This window comes from Sus scrofa, chromosome 8 (assembly GCF_054392235.1).
Source record: "Sus scrofa isolate SSC_HxYL_T2T_F1_AM1 chromosome 8, Sscrofa_HxYL_maternal_Yorkshire_Landrace_v2.0, whole genome shotgun sequence".
NCBI lineage: Eukaryota > Metazoa > Chordata > Mammalia > Artiodactyla > Suidae > Sus > Sus scrofa.
The window spans coordinates 130,464,602-130,485,880 of record NC_139390.1 but is presented as its reverse complement, the minus strand read 5'-3'; the positions used below and the strand labels follow the sequence as shown (position 1 = coordinate 130,485,880).

At 37.6% G+C, this 21,279-nt stretch overlaps 1 protein-coding gene across 3 annotated transcripts in view; it reads left to right on the top strand.

Annotated features, from left to right (window-relative positions):
- The window catches only part of LOC146401045 (uncharacterized), a 269,811-nt gene that overhangs the window by 34,454 nt on the left and 214,078 nt on the right, over positions 1 to 21,279 (top strand). For all 3 annotated transcript variants that reach the window (XM_084973386.1, XM_084973389.1, XM_084973387.1), the window contains exon 2: positions 14,702 to 14,794. In XM_084973386.1, the coding sequence (XP_084829512.1) occupies positions 14,702 to 14,794 (93 nt within the window). The remainder of the gene's footprint in view (positions 1 to 14,701; positions 14,795 to 21,279) is intronic.

The window sequence follows — 21,279 nt, the reverse complement described above, 5'->3', positions numbered from 1 at the left end:
TCTACTGTACAGCATGGTGACCCAGTTACACATACATGCACACATTCTATTTTTGCACATCATCATGCTCCATCATAAGTGACTAGACAGAGTTCCCAGGGCTACCCAGCAGGATCTCATTGCTAATCCATTCCAAGGCAACAGTCTGCATCTGTTAACCCCAAGCTCCCCAACCATCCCACTCCCTCCCCCTCCTCCTTGACAACCACAAGTCTGTTTTCCAAGTCCATGATTTTCTTTTCTGTGGAAAGGTTCATTTGTGCCGTATATTAGATTCCAGATATAAGTGGTATCATATGGTATTTGTCTTTCTCTTTCTGACTTACTTCACTCAGGATGCGAGTCTCTAGTTCCATCCATGTTGCTGCACATGGCATTATTTTGTTCTTTTTTATGTCTCAGTAGTTTTCCATTGTGTATATATACCACATCTCCTTAATCCAGTCATCTGTCAATGGACATTTGGGTTGTTTCCATGTCTTGGCTATTGTGAATAGAGCTGCAGTGAACATGTGGGTGCATGTGTCTTTTTTTATTTTTTATTTATTTATTTTTTTTGTCTTTTTGCCATTTCTTGGGCCGCTCCCACGGCATATGGAGGTTCCCAGGCTAGGGGTTGGATCAGAGCCACAGCTGCCGGCCTATGCCACAGCCACTGCAACGCGGGATCCGAGCTGCATCTGCAACCTACACCACAGCTCACGGAAATGCCAGATCCTTAACCCACTGAGTAAGGCCAGGGATCGAACCCGAAACACCTCATGGTTCCTAGTCGGATTCGTTAACCACTGAGCCATGACGGGAACTCCGCATGTGTTCCTTTTTAAGGAAAGTTTTGTCCAGATATATGCCCAAGAGTGGGATGGCTGGGTTATATGGTAGTTGTATGTATAGATTTCTAAGGTACCTCTATACCGTTCTCCACAGTGGTTGTACCAGCTTACATTCCCACAAACAGTGCAGGAGGGTTCCCTTTTCTCCACCCTCCTCCAGCATTTGTTATTTGTAGACTTATTAATGATGTCCATTTCTGACTGGTATGAGGTGGTATCTTGTGGTAGTTTTGTCTTGCATTTTTCTAATAATTAGGGATGTTGAGCATTTTTTCATGTGCTTGTTGGCCATCTTATATCTTCCTTGGAAAAATGTCTGTTCAGGTCTTTTCCCTATTTTTCTATCGGGTTGTTGGCTTTTTTCCTGTTGAGTCGTACAAGTTGCTTGTATATTCTCGAGATAAGCCCTTGTCAGTTGCATCATTTGAAACTATTTTCTCCCATTCTGTAAGTTGTCTTGTTTTCTTAATGGTTTCCTTTGCTGTGCAAGAGCTTGTCAGTTTGATTAGGTCCTATTGGTTTAGTTTTGCTTTTCTTTCTGATGCTTTGGGAGACTGACCTAAGAAATTTGTGGGTTTTTTTTTGTCTTTTTGGACAGCACCTACAGTATATGGAAGTTCCTAGGTTAGGGGTTGAATCAGAGCTGCAGCTCCTGGCCTACACCATAGCCACAGCAGCCCTGGATCCAAGTTACATTTGCAACTGATGCCACACCTCCTTGCAGCAATGCTGGATCCTTAACCCACTGAGTGAGGCTAGGGATGAAACCTGCATCCTCATAGATACTAGTCAGGTTCTTAACCCGCTGAGCCACAATGGGAACTCCTGCAGTATTGTTTCTTGTTTGTTTATGGATTCCCTCACTCCCCTGATGAGCTGTTGGAGCCTGCCCCTTTGTAACTCAGGGAAGGCCCAGGAGGCTGAAGGTTTTTTCCTACAGAGAAGAAATGGGGGATATGGAAAGGCTTTTGCACCAAGGAGGGCCCTACAGGATCCTGCTCAGTGTCACCATTCCATACAATTTTTAATAAAATCCAGTCTACATAGAAATTATATGTCCGTTATCACTATTGTAGGAGATTCTCAGGGAACAGATTCTGTTATGTGTGTGTGTTGATGTGTGTTAAGGGTATTTGACAAAATTCTGTCTTACTTTGGACATTTCCTAAATAAGCGTATTCTGTGTTTAAGCCTTCTTGACTGAGACTCATGTCATTGTTGTGCAGAACTGGTTATATAAATATTATGATAATAAAAAAGTTGTGGCCTTTAAGACCATATAGCCCATCCTCTTTTTTTTTTTTTTTTTTTTTTTTTTTCCAAAAATCTTAAATCCTTTGGAGTTCCTGTCGTGGTGCAGCAGAAACGAATCCAACTAGGAACCATGAGGTTACGGGTTTGATCCTTGGCCTCATTCAGTGGGTTGAGGATCTGGCGTTGCCTTGCGTTGTGGTGTAGTTCACAGAAGTGGCTTGGATCCTGTGCTGCTGTGGCAGTGGTGTAGGCCGGCAGCTGTAGCTCTGATTTGATCCCTAGCCTGGGAAACGCTATGTGCTCTCCGTGCAGCCCTAAAAAGCCAAAAAAAAAAAAAAAACCAAAAACAAAAAACTTGAATCCTTATTCCTATTTCATGTATACTTTTCTTATATCCTTGTAATTACTTCAGGAAAATAATTTTGATGGATCACTTTTCCGTGTATTACTTTAACACAGTGTGTGAGATACTAAGCTTTGGGGGCCCCCAGTGACGCATGTCCCTAGATAGTCATGCCCTTGTGAGTCCCCTCCCATATCACTGGCAGGCATGACCGTGTGACTGTCTTTCACAGCGCAATACTAATCCTGGACGCGAATCTGTCCTCTTGGAATAGTCTTTATGGGAGATACATATATTCAGATATATATGAGGAAAATGCCAAGTCGCCATGTGGAGGGGTCCACAGGAAGGAGAACTGGTCCCTAGATGACAATCTCCAGCTGTCAGCTATGTGAAGGAAGCCATTTGACCTCTCATCTTGCCCAGGGGCCTACCTGATGCACATTGTCGTGGAGAAAAAAAATTCTTCTCTACCAAATAAGTGACCAGAGCAGAAAGCTCTTCTACCTTTCAGATTTAAAGAAACAATACATTTTTGAATAAATGACAAGACAAAAAGGTTTATACTGGGCAGTAAATTGTGGGGACGTGACTAGGTAATATGTGGGAGTGGGGTAGACAACTAGTGGCGGACAAGTGTTATTTCACCACATTTGTGCAGATCCGTGTACGTGTCGACTCCCAGTCTCTGATGATGAGGAGAGCACCTTTCTAACGGGAAATTTTAGATGGAAAACGGACTGACAGAGCGCCCTTCCCGTATGCAGTGTTTTCCAAGTGCCTGTCCTCGACATCGTCAGTATACCGCAATGGCACGTTGTGGGGTGGCGTGTCATGAACTGTTTCAGCATGAAGCCAGAAGGTAGAACTTACGGGGGAGGTTAAGCTTGGAGATGCATATTTTCGACTCATGTCTGAAGAGAACTTGGACGAAGCCATGTGAGTTGATGGGAATATTAACAAAGAAAGATGAGAGAAAGAAGGACCGCCAGAAATGTCTGATTAATACTTTAGACCAATACTTATGGAACCAGGAGAGGATTTATAACAGAAGAAACTTTGAGAATGAGAAAAAAGCTCACTCAACACATACTTAGTGAACATGTACCATTTACTAGCTTGGGATAAAGAGTAAGAAATAGAAAACAATGGTCTCCACCAAGACTTGTATATCGTTTAAGAACCAGGCTTAAGGATTTTTAACACTTATTAGTAAAGGTGCTCTTTTTGCATATCAAGTGCTTATGATCACGCAGTGGTATTTGGTCACAGGAAGGGACCTATGCCTTCACATCACTATAGAATGAAGTGACTTCTCCTATTTGTGCTATTATGCCAAATTCAGTTTATAGCATAAAAATCACTCTTGTGTTCTTGATTGGAAAAGGTGAATGCAATTTACCTTTGGAGAGTTAATGTATAGCCACTGGTATCTGTATCCTTATAAATGTTCGTAGCTCTTGGGGCTTTAAAAAAGCATATGTATCGCTTTGAATATGTGAAAATTTCCGAGGTATATCTTTAATGACTTGAAGACGTAGTCGTTCTAAAGCAGATACTTGTTTTTATTAGAAGATGATGGATATGGCTGCCATAGTTCATAAAATGCTATTTCCTGGACCTAAGTTTCTGTGTTCTTACTGCTTCCCATCTTATTCAGGTATATTGTCAGACACAGCTAATGATCAACGAAAGGATTTAAATCATCTTCATAATTAACTACCTTTATTTGTAAGAAATGATTTACTTAGATTTAGAAGGTCATCCTGACATTTTATTTTTCCTAGTTTCATTTTTTTTGAAATAAGTAGTTTTTGGTACATTCTCTTAAGTGCCCATGAATCAGACGTAAGAAAATATAATTGATTAGAATTACTAAATTTCTAAATGTTGCCTATTTATGATTTCAACCGTAAAAAGGCATGCATTGGTGTGATACACACACACACATATAATCACACAAACATATACAAGTGTTGTGCATATAGATCTATTCTTATTTTGCAATAGAGCTGAATTTGCTAGCAGTATTTCCTGTAATTTAAAATAGTCACGCGCACACACATGCACATTTATGTACCAATCCAAAATTAAGGCCTCAAATAGTAAAATGGTATTAAAAACCTTAATTGCAGGGCATTCATGGGAACTTCTGTAATGCTAGGCAACTCTCCACTGAATAATGACTCTCCAGAGAGACTTGCTGACTACACACCTGCTTCAGGAAATGAATGCAGAACCTGTACTTCCCTTCATATCTTCACCCTTAAAACTGCTTCCAGTCCTCACTCTTCTCATTTTGATAAATCTTTCGTATGAATGACAAGTATATACGTGAGATAATAAAATGTGTTACAGTAGTCTGCTTGGCAGTGTTTTTGCTGATGTATTAATTCATTTCGTTTCACGTGCTACATCACCATTATGTCTCTCCAGATTTTATGAGAGGGCTCACTGAAGTGAAAATCAAGCCAACGAATCGTTTAATATGAACTAATGAAAACCAGATATAAAAGGCTTTAGTCACTGTTTTGGAGCTTTAATTGTCAAGTGGATGCACCTTCTGAGCACCACTAAGTAAAGGAAGGGACTGTGATGAAGACATTGGGATCACTTTGTGATAACGGGTTTAATTAAATAGTTAGGTAAGCAATGATGTCCTAGGCAGAGCTACCTCAATAGGAAGGAGGGAGGAGCGAATGTTGTCTCCAAGGTAGGAGATGTACTTTCAAGGAAAAATGAGAACACGTGTATTTTTCTTTGCCAAGGTTTGAGAAGAGATCACTATTAGCATGTCATAGTCATTAAGCAAAACTCAACTTGTTGAGAAAAATCCATAAGAATGTTTACATTTTTTGAAATAAAAACTAGCAAAATATTTCAAAACTTCTGTTGTATGCTTATGGTACTGATGTGAAAATTTGTGGGTTGTCATGCGATTACCTATTAGCATGTACAGAGAGGCACTATAAATAAGATAGCTATAAACACAGCTCGTTGGTTGTTCCTGGATGTTGAAAAAACATTTTAATTTGTCATAAACCAAGCATTATCTGTAATAATTGATTCGGGGAGAGGCATAAAGTGGATGATTAAACCATGAGATGAAAAATTTTTAGGGAATAGGTATTGATAAGATGCCAAAGTATCATCATATATATATATATATATATATATATATATATATATATATATACACATATAACTAAATACAAAGAAAACATTATAACTTTATGATGAAGATATCTACAGATCAGATAGAGCTTACCTTAAATTGGTAAGCAGATTACCTTACTAGTAGGTCCTACCTTAAGTGGTTAGCCCCATCCCTGATAATGCTTCTTAATATGGAGCAGTAAGAAATATGTGACATCACTTAGGTAATATTTGTGCTCAGTTTATAAAATTTAAACTGAATTTAATCACAAGGAAGGAAACAGACAAATCCAGAAAGTACAGCATTCCATAAACAACTGGTCTGGATGCTAAACCAAAATCAAACTCCTCCCAAACCCTACAATGTCATAAAACACAAAATAAAAGAAAGAAAAATTCTAAAACATGAAAAGAACAGGCACAATTCTAATTTAAAAGAGAACAAAGGTGATTAATTGTTGGATAGGAGAAAAGAAAAGAGATTATGAAATATTTCTTTTGGGGAAAATTGAGACATATAGTGTATTTTGGACAGTATTGCATTAATATTGACTTTCTTAATATTATAATGGTATTGTGGTAATGTAGGTGATTGTCTTATTCTTAGGATATGTATGCTGAGGTAGTGCTTGAGTATCGTGATGTCTGCAACTTTCTGTCAAACGATTCATCTCCAAAATACCACTCCATGAAAGACACACACACACACACACACACACATGCATATACACACACACAAAGAGATAAAGCAAATGTGACAAAATGTTTACCATTTTATTTGGTTATATAAAGAGTGTATAGTTGTTCATGTCCTAATATTTCAACTTTTCTGTAGATTTAATGCCTTCAAAATAAAAAAAAATGGGGAGGAGTAGAATTCCATATGGTACTGTATAAAGGTAATTGTACTTGGGACCTATTGAATAGGTAGGTGCACTTTAGTTGAAAAGTGTTAGTAAACTCAGGGTTTTTAATAGTTATATACAAATAAATGCTTCAAAGTGATAATTATTTTCTGAAAAGTTACAGCCCAGATTTCTCATGAGATAAAAGACCTGGTGATGTCAATTATTTTTCTCAGTATCACAAATAGGAATTATATTTAGCTTTCTTAAATTATAAGGATGAGAAAAATTTCAAAGGAATTAGTCAACACACCTCTGTCATTTAGACAAAGAAAAATTTCCTCTTTGAAAATTTTATAGAATGCTTAAATAAAAAAAGTCATTTTTAAAAAGGCATATTCACATGCATTTTCTTATATAAGCATTTAAACAGCCTTGGAGAATGAACAATTCAGTCATGGAGTTATTTTGTTTAAACCGTTATTTGACTCATTCTGTTCAATAGTTTTATTTCCCTTATTATTACAAATAGATACATTTAGATGATTGTTGAAAATCAAAAGTTGGTACTTGTGAACACAGAATTGAAAATAACCTTCAAGCCGTTTCTCAAAGTAGAGAAGTGCCTAAGCATGGAAGTGGCTGTTAATGTGGGTTTTATTCCGTTGGACTTTATGCTTTGTTGAGCCAGCTCATTATCGTACAGGCGTACCTTAGAGATACTGCATGTTCGCTTTCAGAACACACCAATAAAGCAGACAGAACAGAGTGAGTCACACGAATGTCTTAGCTTCCCATTACAGGAGAGTTATGTTTATGCTGTCCTCGGTTCCGTTAAGTGTGTGATAGTCTTATGTCTTAAACGCAGTAATTAAAAAATAGTTTATTGCTAAAAAGTGCTAACCATCATCTGAGACGTCTACAAGTTATGATCTTTTTTGCGGGTGGAGGGTCTTGCCTCCATTGGTGGCTGCTGGCTGATCAAAATGGGAGCTGCGAAAGGTTGGTGTGGCTGTGGCAGTTTCTTAAAATAAGACAAAAGATTGCTGAATCTGTTGACTCTTCTTTTCATAAGGGATTTCTCTGTAGCATGCAGTGCTGTTTGATAGCATCTTAACCATACTACAACTTCTCTCAAAATTGGAATCAGTCCTCTCAAACCCTGCCTCTGATTTATTAATTCAATTTCTGTCGTATTCTACATCTTTCGTTGTCATTTCAGCAGTCTTCACAGCATCTTTGCCAGGAGTAGTTTCTGTATCAAGAAACCGCTTTCTTTGCTCGTTGATTAGAAACAGTTCCTTATCTGTTCGGGGTTTATTTTGAGGTTCAGTCACATCTTCAGTCACCAGCTACATTAGCCCCTAACAAGCGAGCGACCCTGGCCTTTGAAGTTCTAATGCCAGGCATAGACTTTTCCTCTCCAGCTATGGAAGTCCTAGATGACATGTTCTTCCAAGTTGGTGTTGTTTGATCTACATTCAGAAAATCTGTTGTTTAGTGTATCCACCTTCCTTAGTTATCTTAGGTCTTCTGGATAACTTGCTGTAGCTACTGCATTAGCACTTACTGTTTCACTTTGCACATCTGTGTTATGGAGTTGGCTTTCCTTAAACCTCATCAACCAGTCTTTGCTAGCTTCAAACGTTTCTTTTGCAGCTTCTTCAACTCTCTCTGCCTTCATAAAATTGAAGAGAGGTCTTTGCTTTGGATTAGGCTTTGAGTTAAGAGAATGTTGTGGCTGGTTTGATCTATCTAGACTATTAGACTAAGCTAAAACTTGCTCCATAATACAATAAGGCTGTTTCACTTTGTTATCATTCGAGCGTTCACTGGAATAGCGCTTTAAATAGCCTTCAAGAGTTTTTCCTTTACATTCACGACTTTGCCCTTTTATGTTCTCAGTCTGACTCTGCTTTTGACATGCCTTCCTCACTAAGCTTAATCATTTCAGCTTATGATTTAGGGTGGGAGACATGTGACTCTTCCTTTCACTTGAACATGTAGTGGCCATTTTAAGGTTATTAAATTGAAATATTGGCCGATTTCAGTAGTGTTATGTCTCAGACAATAGGAAGTTTTGAAGTGAGGGAGATAGATGGCGAAATGGCCAGTTGTTGGAGCAGTCGGAACACACCTGCAACATTTATTGATTAAGTTAGCAGTCTTAACATGGGCATGGTTCCTGGAGCCCCCCAAAAGTTACAACAGTAACATCAAAGGTAGCTGACTACCATAGGAAGTAGAATAATGATGAAAAAGTTTGAAAGATCATAAGTGTTACCTGAATGTGACACAGAGACAAAGTGAGTAAACACTGTTGGAAAAATGGTGCTGATATACTTGCTTGACACAGGGTTGCTACAAACCTTCAATCTGTAAAAAATGCAGTATCTGCGAAGCACAATAAATTGAAGCACGTAAAAGGGGGTATGTCCATATGGGATCTGGGAGAATCCTAGAAATGCAAGGATGGTGTAATGTCAAGAAATGGATTCAGGAGTTCCCGTCGTGGCTCAGTGGTTAATGAGCCTGACTAGGAACCATGAGGTTGCGGGTTCGATCCCTGCCCTTGCTCAGTGGGTTAAGGATCCGGCGTTGCCATGAGTTGTGGTGTAGGTCGCAGACACGGCTTGGATCCTGTGTTGCTGTGGCTCTGGTGTAGGCCAGTGGCTACAGCTCCGATTCGACCCCTAGCCTGGGAACCTCCATATGCCGTGGGAGCGGCCCAAGAAAAGGCAAATAGACAAAAAAAAAAAAAAAAAAAAAGAGAGAGAGAGAGATTTGACAAGAACCAAATAAAAAAACTTTCAAAAATTAGAAGTTATAATAAAAAAAGAAATGGATTCATATTACATAATTAATCAGTAGATCAAATACATTAAAAGCAGTTTTCTCAAAGAGAGCCACCCAAAGCAGTTGATAACATTCAAGCAATTCCTGTAAAAATCTCAATCCATTCTACTGAGAGTTAACTCACTCAGGAGTGGAATTTGAAACTAACATCATTAAGTGTTTGCTTCAAATAAATAGCTAATACCATTTTTAACAGTACAACTTTAAAGGCATTCCCCATAAAATCATCAATATTTAATGTCTGACAGAAACACAGTTACTTTTTATCCTTTTCTGGGGGTAGGTTTCATAGGATATGATTTGATGAAATAGAAAAGAGAACTATACTTCTGGAAATAAGGATAAAATCATCATTTCTTACAGAGTATATTAATATATACTTATAAAACAAAAGTGACTTAAAATTGACGCAATAGGAAAATTCATTGAACCATTTGGATGAAGTGTAATAAACAATAGCTTTCTTATTAAAAACAGCAATCAGAAAACATTAAAAATTTCCCTCATAATAGCACTATAAATTACAAAACAGTAAGAATTAGATTTAATAGGGAACTGATAGGGTATATACGAGGCAAGTTATAAAACATTTTTTTCTTTTTTTCTTTTTCCTTTTTAGGGGCACACCCACAGCCTATGGAGGTTCCCAGGCTAGGGGTCGAATTGGAGCCCCACCTGTTATCTACACCACAGCTCACAGCAACACTGGATCCTTAGCCCACTGAGTGAGGCCAGAGATTGAATCTGCATCCTCATGGATTCTAGTCAGGTTTGTTTCCACTGTGCCACAACAGGAACTCTTAAAACATTTTTCTGAAAAATGAATGATTTGAAAAAAATTTGCAATTCAAAATGATTTGGAAAGAAACCCCAAATTTCCAATAGCAGGTAAACAGTTAACCACCTTTCCAGCACCTTGTTCCAGCCTCCACAACTATGAGAAATACATTTATGTCATTTAAACCATTCTGTGGTATTTTGTTATGACAGCGCAAGTGGACTACTGTAGGAGAGAAGGAGAGAGGGATGAAACTCTGGCTCTCTGGATCTTTGATAGATTCCTTCTATCCACTTGAGAAGTCTGGGCCAGGGGCAGTCAATAACAACCATGCTCATGGCCAAGGTTAATTCTTCCAGTTATGCTCAATAACCCTCCTCTCACCGACTCTAGGATGTCTCTCTCCAGCATCATTTCACCCCTTCCTACTGTATCTTTACCATCAGTAAATATTCAGAATCTCACCACCACTTACCTCCTCCACTGCTGGTATCCCGGTCCACTCACAATCTTCTCTTACCTGGCATATTGCTATTGCTTCCTAACTGGGTTAAAAAAAATAATAATTGGGTTCCTTTCATCCCTCTTGCATTTTTTCAATCTATTCCCACCATAGTGATCCTGTTGGAACCAAGTTTTAAAGCATGGTATTCATCTATATAAAATCACCCCATGCCCTTTTAATTTATTTCACAGTAAAAGCCGAAGTACCTACTGTGACTTAGAAGGCAGACCCTCTGAGCCCCTCTTAGCTCCCTGATCCAGTCTCCCTCCACGCTGATTTTCTCAACCTTTTTCAGTGATTCTGGCACATCTCGTTGATGTTTGAACATACAAGGAATGCCTCTGCTTCAGGATTTTCGCATTTCCTATTTTCTCTTCCTGGAACATTCTTCTCCAAGATACTCCTTGGCTCAGCCTCTCACTTTTGTCCTCGTCATTATTCACATGTCAGTATTCTTCATAAAGAGTCTTTTCACTGCTGTCAAATGGGTTTAATGGTGTCCTCTCAAAAAAAGAAAAATAAGTTGTAGTCCTTATACACAGTTCCTCAGAATGTGACTCATTTGGAAACAAGGTCATTGCAGGTGTAATTAGTTGCGATCATACTAGAGTAGGGTGGGCCCTTAATTTGATATGACTGGTGTCCTCATAAGAAGACAGCCAAGTGAGCACAGAGGCACACAGAGGGAACACCTCGTCACCATGCAGGCAGTGGCTGGAGTTCTGCTGCAACAGGCCAAGCAACACCAAGGATTGTAGGGAAACCATCAGAAGTTAGGAAGACATGAGGAAGGAGTCAGAGGGAGCATGACCTTGCATCACCTTGATTTAAGACTTCTAGAGCTGAGAAAATCACTTGCTGTTGTTTTAAGCTACCTGGATTGTGATGCGTTGCTGTAGCAGGCCTAGGAAACAAATACAACTACCCGGTCTGAAATTGCAATCCTAGGGTTCCCCATCTTCTTAACCTGCCTTATTTTTTTGCCATAGCACTTGACATCATCTAACCTACAATATTCTATTTGTTTTACACCCAAACCCTACCTCAAATGCCAGCAACGATACAGGGTTTTTTTCGCCGTTAATTTCTAACACTTGAAATAGTTCTTGCTGTTGCACAGGTCCTAAAAACATATCTCTTGAATGAAGCAATGAAGATATGAATGAATGAGAAAATGAGCCAAGAAATTTGTTCCATCTCCATGGGGAAGAGTAAGGGGTATTTCAAAGTGACACATTTTATTTGAGAAAATCACTCCATTTATTATATAAAATGCTCTAAGTGGAAAGAAGCATTCTTTTTTATTTTAATAAACTATTATATAGCAATTAAATGTAATTTTTGAAGAGTTTAAAGGACATGAGAAATTCATACTGTTTTATTAAGAAGGTTGTTTATAGAATAGTTTCTACAGTATAAGCATAGCTGTAAAAAAGAAACAAGTAAAGAATAGAGGAAATATTCTAAATTTCTAATAATGGTATTTGATGACACTGTGTAGGATTATTTTGTCTTTATTTTGTTTTTCTGAAATTTCTGTGCATTATGAAACCTGTACAATTATAATTGATTTTTTTTAAAAAAATGCTTTTATTTTCTCAGCCTCATTCATGGCTGCCTGTGCATTTGCATTAAGATCAAGCAAGAACCCAGGAATTAAGTTGTGATAATTTCATGATAAACTTTCAAAACTATATCATAGAGCGGAGCCACTAAAATTTGCCACTTCTTCTGCCATGTGAAGTTTAGAAACAGAAGCTTCCACCAGATTTTTCTGGTTCAGACCCTTGCTGCCTTCATTTCTCCAATCCTTCAGCCCAAAGCTGCTGCTGTTGAATCAGGGAACCTCAACTGGTTCAGGAACCTCAAATTTCTAACCATTATCCATGCCAACAAAACAGATAATGTTGTATCCTGCCTCTATCCTCTTGTTAATTCGAATAAAATCTCACACTTGTGATCTAAATGTCAGTACCCATATAATATCCAAACTGCATTGGAGATGGGGAATTGTTTTCAACTCTCCTGCCTTTGTGTACTAAAACCTATTTGGAATGCATGGTGATTCCCATTAGATGAAAAGTCATTTCTCATAATGGGGAGAGTGCACATTGTAATCCCACTTCTGATATGTATTCCGGGAGAATCGAATATCCACCATGTGGGAAATGCTGAAATAGAAAGTACAATTTCATTAGGAGTTAACCTCTAGAATTAAAGACACCTTCTTCAGCTGTTTGGTTCATAGTAAATGAAGAATATCTTCCCTAATATCAGTATTGTGAAGGAGATCCAAATTGTTTGAAGACAATAAGTAGGAGTAGAATTTAATGAAATCAAAGAAAAGTTATTGGTTACTTTTGTTGATTATAGTCAATTTTTCAGACTTTCAGTTTTGCTGTATGCAAAAATTCCCCCCACCCCCCATGAAAGTGGAACTAAACCACTCACAGACCATTTGGTTGGATGGGGATTTAATCTTTAGGTAGATTTTTTTTTTTTTTCCTTTTTTGGCCACCCAGTAGCACCGCAGCTATGGTAAGCTTGCTGCTTTAAGCACTGTGCCAGGGCAGGGATCAAACCTGCATCCTGGTGCTGCAGGAGACATCACTGTGGGAACCCTGGATAGATTTTTGAAAAAGAGGTTTTAGGCTCTAATTCAAAGAAGGAGTAGCCATTACATTAACAGGAATCAGGCCTATGATAAATTGATTTATCCTTCATTATAGATGGAGGGGAAAACCAGGAATTGTTGCTAAAAATAAGGTAGACTAGCTTTACTATACACTAGCCATAGAAATGCTTAAAAAAAAAAACAACTTGTAATTCGTGAATAAGGGTAGAAAACAGAGGCAAATTAAGGCAACTATGTTCTACTTCTCCTACCACCTTAGCTCATTTGTCTTCAATATTCTTTTATCTTCACAATGTAACTACTTGACAGACTGGCCAAGGATGTATGTTCAAATAAAGTGGAGCACTGAAATTTCTTTCAATTTCTTCCTGTTTTTGTAATCTTTATTTGTTAGTTGAAGGCTGATTAAGCCTCCCGGACAGGCTATCAATATGAAAGATCAGAAGATACTGCAAATTATGAAAAATAAATTTGATATTAAACATATAAACTTAAGGCATCAGTGAGTGGTGTGTTTATTTTGGGACGATGTCGCATAAAATAATAAAAGACTTCAAGTGTTAATAAAAAATACAAACTTGATGATGAAGGGATTGCTAAGATTAGAGCTGTATTTAAGAAGTAGGAGAGGTATGGCCGCAGCCTGAGTAACCAGTTAGACCAAATGGACAGTAATTTTGGGGAGCTGCACATTGAGCTTCACAGATAACAGAGCCGATGTTATGAGGAATAACAACCATCTTGATATCCTAAACCACTCTGTTACCTGCTCAAAACTCTTTTTTTTCTTCTCTCTTGCCTTTGCAATTCCTCACTACATCTTGCATCTAACTCAGCTATTCATGTGCTTTATGTATCAGCTTAATGAAAATACAAAGGACTCCTCACTCCTCTGGGGCTTTTGCTATGTCTCCCTCTAGATTCAGTTTTTAACTTCGTCTCTTGACTTGGAGAATGGATCTCTCACATTTCTGCATGTCTTCTGAATGAGGCACGGATTGCCCTTTGTTATGGTCCATCTTTTTATGTGTTTTTATAGCAACAAGCCTTGGAAGCTAAACATAGTATCTCCCCCCAGAACAGCCGCCAAATTTGCTTACAGTCTTGGGGGTTGGAGATAGTATTTCTCTAGAGCAAAGAGTAAATTAGGCAGATTTAATCCCCATTATTAAAAAAAACAGGAAATCCCCTTGTGGCTTAGCAGGTTAGGAAACTGACATTGTCTCTGAGAGGATTTGGGTTTGATCCCTGGCTTGGTTTAGTGGGTGAAGGATCCAGCCTTGCCATAAGCTGTGGAGTAGGTCACAGATATGAATCTGATCCGGTGTTGCCATGACTGTGGCATAGGCTGTAGCTGCAGCTCCAATTCGACCCCTGGCCTGGGAACTTCCATATGCCACAGGTGCAGCCCTTAAAAAAAAAAAAAAAAAAAAAAAAAAAAAATCAGGTTTCTTGAGCTCCAGATTCCACTCATGTAATGCAATTCATATCTGCAGATACCCATCCAGACCTTTTTGTGTCACCTCGTGGAACTCAAGGGAAAGAAGAATTGAAGCAACTGTGATGGTGCTTATGCTGTCTTCTGCACTGTGAGTAATAAAGTCCTTTGTCTCTGACCCAGGACGCCTGTATCAGTTGCCAGCATCCTTGAGACTGTGGCAGGCAAATTTTTAAATTTGCAAATAATATAAAATCTTAGACTGTTCTTTTTTTCTGTTTTGGATTTTATTTTAACAGCTTTAAGTATAATTCACCATTATAAAATGTACAGTGCAAAGGATTTCATTGTGTTCACAGAGCTGTGCAATCATAAGTGTGATCTGATTTTAGAACATTTTTATCACCTCAAAAGGAAACCCTGTACCCTTTAGCTGTAACCACCCAACCTTACTACCCCTGAAATCCAATTTAATTTTTTCTCTCCCTATTCACCTATTATAGACATCTTATATGAATAGAATCATATATATATGTATATGTATGTGTGTATTCATATATGTAAATATGTTTTCAAGGTTTATATATGCTGTGATGTTTATCTATACTTCATTCCCTTATCTGGCCAAATAATATACCGAGCTCATTTGTCTGTTCTTTAGTTGATGGATATTTGTGTTGTTTCACTTTTTGGCTGAAGTGAATAATGTAGGACATTGATGTGTAAGTTTTTGCGTGGACATATGCTTTCATTTCACTTGGGAACATACCTGAGAGTGGAATTGCTGTGCTATTTGGTGACCGTATGCTTAAAACTTTTAGGAACTGCTGGGAATTTTCCAGAACAGTTTCATAACTTTGCACGTCCACCATCAAGATATGAGGGATCAAATTTCTCCATATTTTCACCAACACTTATTATAGTCTGTTTTTAAAGAATTATTATAGCCTTCCTTGTGGGTATAAAATGATTTGTCATTGTGGTTTTGATTTGCATTTGCTTAACAACTAATGATATTGAGTATCTTTTTATGTCCTTAATGGCCATGTTATTTTTTTTTATATCTTTACCCATTTTTAATTGGGTTATGTGACTTTTTATTATTCAATTATATTTCTTTATATTTCTATATCTAAGTCCTTATTAGCTAAATAGTTTGCAAGCATTATCTCCCATTTTATACATTGTCTTTTTACTATCTTGGTGGTGTCTTTAGAATCCCCCAATTTTTTTTTTTTATTTTCCCACTGTGCAGCAAGGGGATCAAGTATACATTACAATTACATTTTTTTTTCCCCACCCTTTGTTCTGTTGCAACATGAGTATCTAGACAAAGTTCTCAATGCTATTCAGCAGGATCTCCTTGTAATTCTATTCTAAGTTGTGTCTGATCAGCCCAAGCTCCCCATCCCTCCCACTCCCTCCCCCTCCCATCAGGCAGCCACAAGTCTTTTCTCCAAGTCCATGATTTTCTTTTCTGAGGAGATGTTCATTTGTGCTGGATATTAGATTCCAGTTATAAGTGATATCATATGGTATTTGTCTTTGTCTTTCTGGCTCATTTCACTCAGTATGAGAGTCTCTAGTTCCATCCATGTTGCTGCAAATGGCATGATGTCATTCTTTTTTATGGCTGAGTAGTATTCCATTGTGTCTATATACCACATCTTCCGAATCCAATCATCTGTCGATGGACATTTGGGTTGTTTCCATGTCCTGGCTATTGTGAATAGTGCTGCAATGAACATACGGGTGCACGTGTCTCTTTTAAGTAGAGTTTTGTCCGGATAGATGCCCAAGAGTGGGATTGCGGGGTCATATGGAAGTTCTATGTATAGATTTCTAAGGTATCTCCAAACTGTTCTCCATAGTGGCTGTACCAGTTTACATTCCCACCAACAGTGCAGGAGGGTTCCCTTTTCTCCACAGCCCCTCCAGCACTTGTTATTTGTGGAAGAAGCCCCCAATTTTAATGAAGGCTAGTTTATTTTTTATTTTGTGGCTGTGCATATCGTATCTATGAAGATTTAGCCTTTCATAAAATAATATAGATTTATTCATATTTTTCCAGACTCAGATTTTTCTATCTCTTACATTTAGGCCTGTAATCCACTGTGAGTTAATTTTTGTGAATGATATGAAAAAAAGAGTATATTATTCTTTTGCATATAGGTATTTAGTTGTTCTAGTACCATTTGCTGAAAGATTTGATTTTGACACTAAATTGTCACCTGTGTCAAAAAACAGTTGACTGTAAATGTGAGGGTTCATTTCTTTAATTTCAGTTCTAATCCATTGATTTACGTGTTTACTCTATGCCATTTCCACATTGTCTTTATTTCTGTGCCTTTGTAGTCAGTGTTAAAATCAGAAAGTGTGAGTCTGTCAACTTTTTATTTCAAGTTTGTTTTGGCTAGTGTGAATCCCTTAAATTTCCTTGTGACTCTTAGGATTATTATTTTCTGAAAAAAATCTGGTCAGGAGTTTGATAGATATTGTGCTGACTCTATGGATCGATGTTTAGTAAGTGTTTTCATCTTAACAATGTAAAGCGATCTAATTTGTAAACATGGGATGACTTCCCATTTATTTAGGTCTTTAATTCTTTCCAGAGTGAATATATAAGGCTCCAGTGTATGTATGTATATATTTTTTTCCCTTTCTCTTTTTAGGGGCACACCCATGGCGTATGGAGGCTCCCAGGCTAGAGGTCGAATTGGAGCTGTAGTTGGTGGCCTAACCACAGCCACAGCCACACGGGACCTGAGCCACTAACATCACAGCTCACAGCAACACTGGAGCCTTAATCCACTGAACATATTTGTAATAGCTTCTTTGAAGTCTTTGCCTGTTAGGTCCACGAACTAGGTCCCTTCAGAGATAGTTTCTATTGCTTCTCCTTCACACCCCTGTTTTTGGATGATCCTTCTTGTTCTTCGTATGTCTTATAAGTTTTTCGTTGTTCAATCTGGGATTTTTAGAGACTATACTGCAGCAACTCTGGATAATTATCACCCTGTCCTTACAGAGACTCGTGTTTGTTGTTTGTTTTCTTTTTGTTAATTGACTTGTTTAGACGGCTTGGTGAAGACTCTTTCCCCTGCAGTGTAGCGCCTCTGATTTTACTCCTGAGAAGTCACATTTCTGGGCATGTGCCCAGTGTCTTTGGGATGACAGTAGTTTTCAAGACTCTCTCTCTCTCCCCCCCTGATCTCACACTGTCTGCCTCTGTTGGTATCACACCCAGCTGTGAGCCTCCACTGATGATGACAGTGATAATTGCGGACTGAATGTCCATTCTTCTCACTGTGCATGGACCAGGACTCAGAGTGACTTTCCGTTGTTCTCTGGTGCGCTTAGCTTTTATCATGAGTCTTCATTTCATGGCATATTTATTTATCTTTGAAGCTTACTAGCCGCCCTTTTGAAAAATTAGGCCTCAGTGATGGAGGAATTTCCACATAAACTGAGGCAATTTTTCTTTCCAGTATAGAAGGCTTTCAAGTATGCACATTAGAAATTCTTCTTGCTATACCTGGTCTTTTGCAGAACACATTTAACTCACAGAAGTGCAGTGAATAACAGCTGAGGAAATGTCACTTTAGTTTTAAATGACTCTAAGAACCACTTGGTCTGCTAGAGAAGTCATCTCTGGAGAAAAATATCCTATTGTAATTGTACTAAGTACTTAGGGTTTTTAAAAGGTAGACTGTGCATTAATTTAAGATTAATTTAAAGTAGGAGTTCCTGTCGTGGTGCAGAAAAAACATATCCGCCTAGGAACCATGAGGTTGTGGGTTCGATCCCTGGCCTCGCTCAGTGGGTTAAGGATCTGGTGTTGCCGTGAGCTGTAGTGTAGTTCGCAGCCATGGCTCGCATCTGGGGTGGCTGTGGCTGTGGCTGTGGCCAGCAGCTGTAGCTCTGATTAGACCCCTAGCCTGGGAACCTCCATATGCCAGGGGTGCAGCCCTAAAAAGCAAAAAAGCAAAAAAAAAAAAAAAAAAAAAAAAATCAAAACCAAAAACAAGGATTAATTTAAAGTAATGATTGCAGTGCAGCCAGTCCTTCTCTTTGTATGACAAGAGTTTGAAATTTTTCATTTTTTCCCTCACAAAAAGTTTATTACCCTATATAGTGATCAGCTTTTTTGTTGAACTTTTTTGTAATGTAGGTAGAAAATAATATATTAGATGGTTTAAGTCCTTCTGCTCAAAGACTATAGAATAGTAAACCATAGCCATATGATATATTGCATACATTCCTCAGTGTATATAATTGTTTTACTCTTCCATATGCCCTGTTTCTTTATTATTATTGTTGTTGTTATTGTTATTATTAACTGCCTTGAAAGTACTCTGGCTCTTTGCTGAGCATTAAATGAGCTAGTTTGAATATGCTAGTAGAAGTTCTGGCTAAAAAAAAAGTAGCTGTTTACTTCAAAACATTTTATTTATCAGAATAATGTTTTCTTCTAAGGAAGAAAGTATATTACATGATAAATTCTCAAATTACTAAAATTTTATTCCCAGCTATGCATAGGAAATAGTCCAAAGTACTTTAGAAGATATTCTGGAGAAAGCCTGCTTATGGAACCATCTATGTCGAATCAGCATTGAGAATTTATTAAATGCAGCAAAGACCTTGAAGTCCTTTAATGAGATTTTACTATTCCTGCACAAAAGACTTTTTTTCTGATTAGATGTAAACATGCACAATAGTGAACAGTAAACAGTTTAGTAAAAGCATACTAAATACTTCTCCATCCTACTGGCAGTGAAACTAAAAAAGAATCATTGTGATAAATTCAATAATAAACAGAAGACATTTTTTTTCGGATAAAGGTATGTTGCAGATGAATACAAACAGACACGATAAGTTATCTCCTCATATATCTGTTTTTCTTCCTAAATGCTGCTACAGCCTGTTCATTTGCCCAGGTTAGAAGTCTGAAAATCATTCTCAGTTTTTCCCCTTAACTCTGCATGTATTTAATCAGTGACTAAATCCAATCAATTTTCTATTTTCAATACTCTACAATCTCGGTCTTCCTTCTCTACTCTCTGTCACTGACTTGGTTCAGGCATTACTGTCTCTCATCCAGTTTATAATGACAACTTAAGCAACTTGGACGTTTCCCCCTCTCTCTCCTTTCCCACTTCCTTTTGAAAATTTTATGTTCTCTGCCAATATCGGCATTTGTTCTCAATCCTCACATTTCTCCTTCCTAAATTCATGCTCACGATGCAGCTGTCCTACCTGTGTTTCACTAAAGAATTTTTCTTCCCACAGTCAAAGTGACATTTCCAAAGTACTGTTATCACTCCCTAAAGTTATGAGACTCTCCCCTAAATTACCATATTTTTCTATGAGTTTATAATTTTTGAAGGCTTTATGACTCTGTACTGCTGTTGTTGGTTTCTTTGTCTCAAACACATGTCTCTGAACTTTATCAGGTAAGATTATGTTTTGCAAATGTTCTAATTCAAATACTTGAAACATAGTTGGGACACAATAAATGTTTGTTAAACAGAATACTTTTAAATATATTTTACTGTTAGGAAAGAAGTGTTTGCTCTTTTAGAAGTAATCCCAAATTTAAATAGTTGTTGAAGTACAAAATACATATGAAAACATAAAAATGAATAATCCTTGACGTAAAGTACCTATAAAGAAAATACTTACACACACACACATGGAAAACACTATTGAAATAAAAGCAGCAAATAGTTATGGAGCTTGTGTTCATAGCTATAGAACTCTAATGGGTGAACTTCAGCGACTTTGAAGTTTGTCAAAGTTCTTCACCATTTCTTGAGGCATATTAACCACTGGTCCTAGTATTAAGTATTCATGTGAGCTTTTTTTACGTTTATTTCATTTGTTGCTTTAGTGGAACGTTTGGACAGATTGTAGAACCATAGCAACTAAATGAAATTTTAAACTAGCAGGAACTGATACTGTGATTTCCTTCCTTTTGTTTAATTGTCCTTGTGGGATTCTGGTACAATCCCATAACATCACATTTACCAGGCTATGATATAGTTAAATGTTTTTATTTTCTACTAGAATTGTGAGCTCATCGAGGGAACATGTTTTGTTCGTCTTTTTATCTGGTCCAGAGATGGGTTTAAAAGATATCCAGGGTGTTTTTGAATAAGTGAATGGAATTCCCAGTTTGCTTGGAGTAATGTGATGATTTATGGAATGCTTACAAACTTTCATTATGAAAACAAAACAAAACAATACATACTTAGGCATTTGTTCTGTTTTGTCTGCTTCAGCTGATTAAACCCTAAGGGAAAGGGACAGGGACAGGCCAGCATCTTGCACATACTATACATTCACATTAAAAAGTACACCATAAATTACTTTTAGCACATCACAGTTGCTTTAAAGGTCCAAGTTGCCGTATTGTATCAAATAAAAATCTGTGATAAGTAATTCTAATCAAGTTAAAAATTGTTAGCCCCTAGGTGCTTCTTCAGCAAGTTGGTCCATTTGTGAGGTTTTTGGCTCTTATATTTAGATTGTGTTGTAGTAAAAACTGTAACATGGAAAGACTTCTGTTGGGTTGATGAGCTATTTAGTCATAGTCCCAGAGATTTAAAGTATTTTGAAAGATAAAAGACAATATTT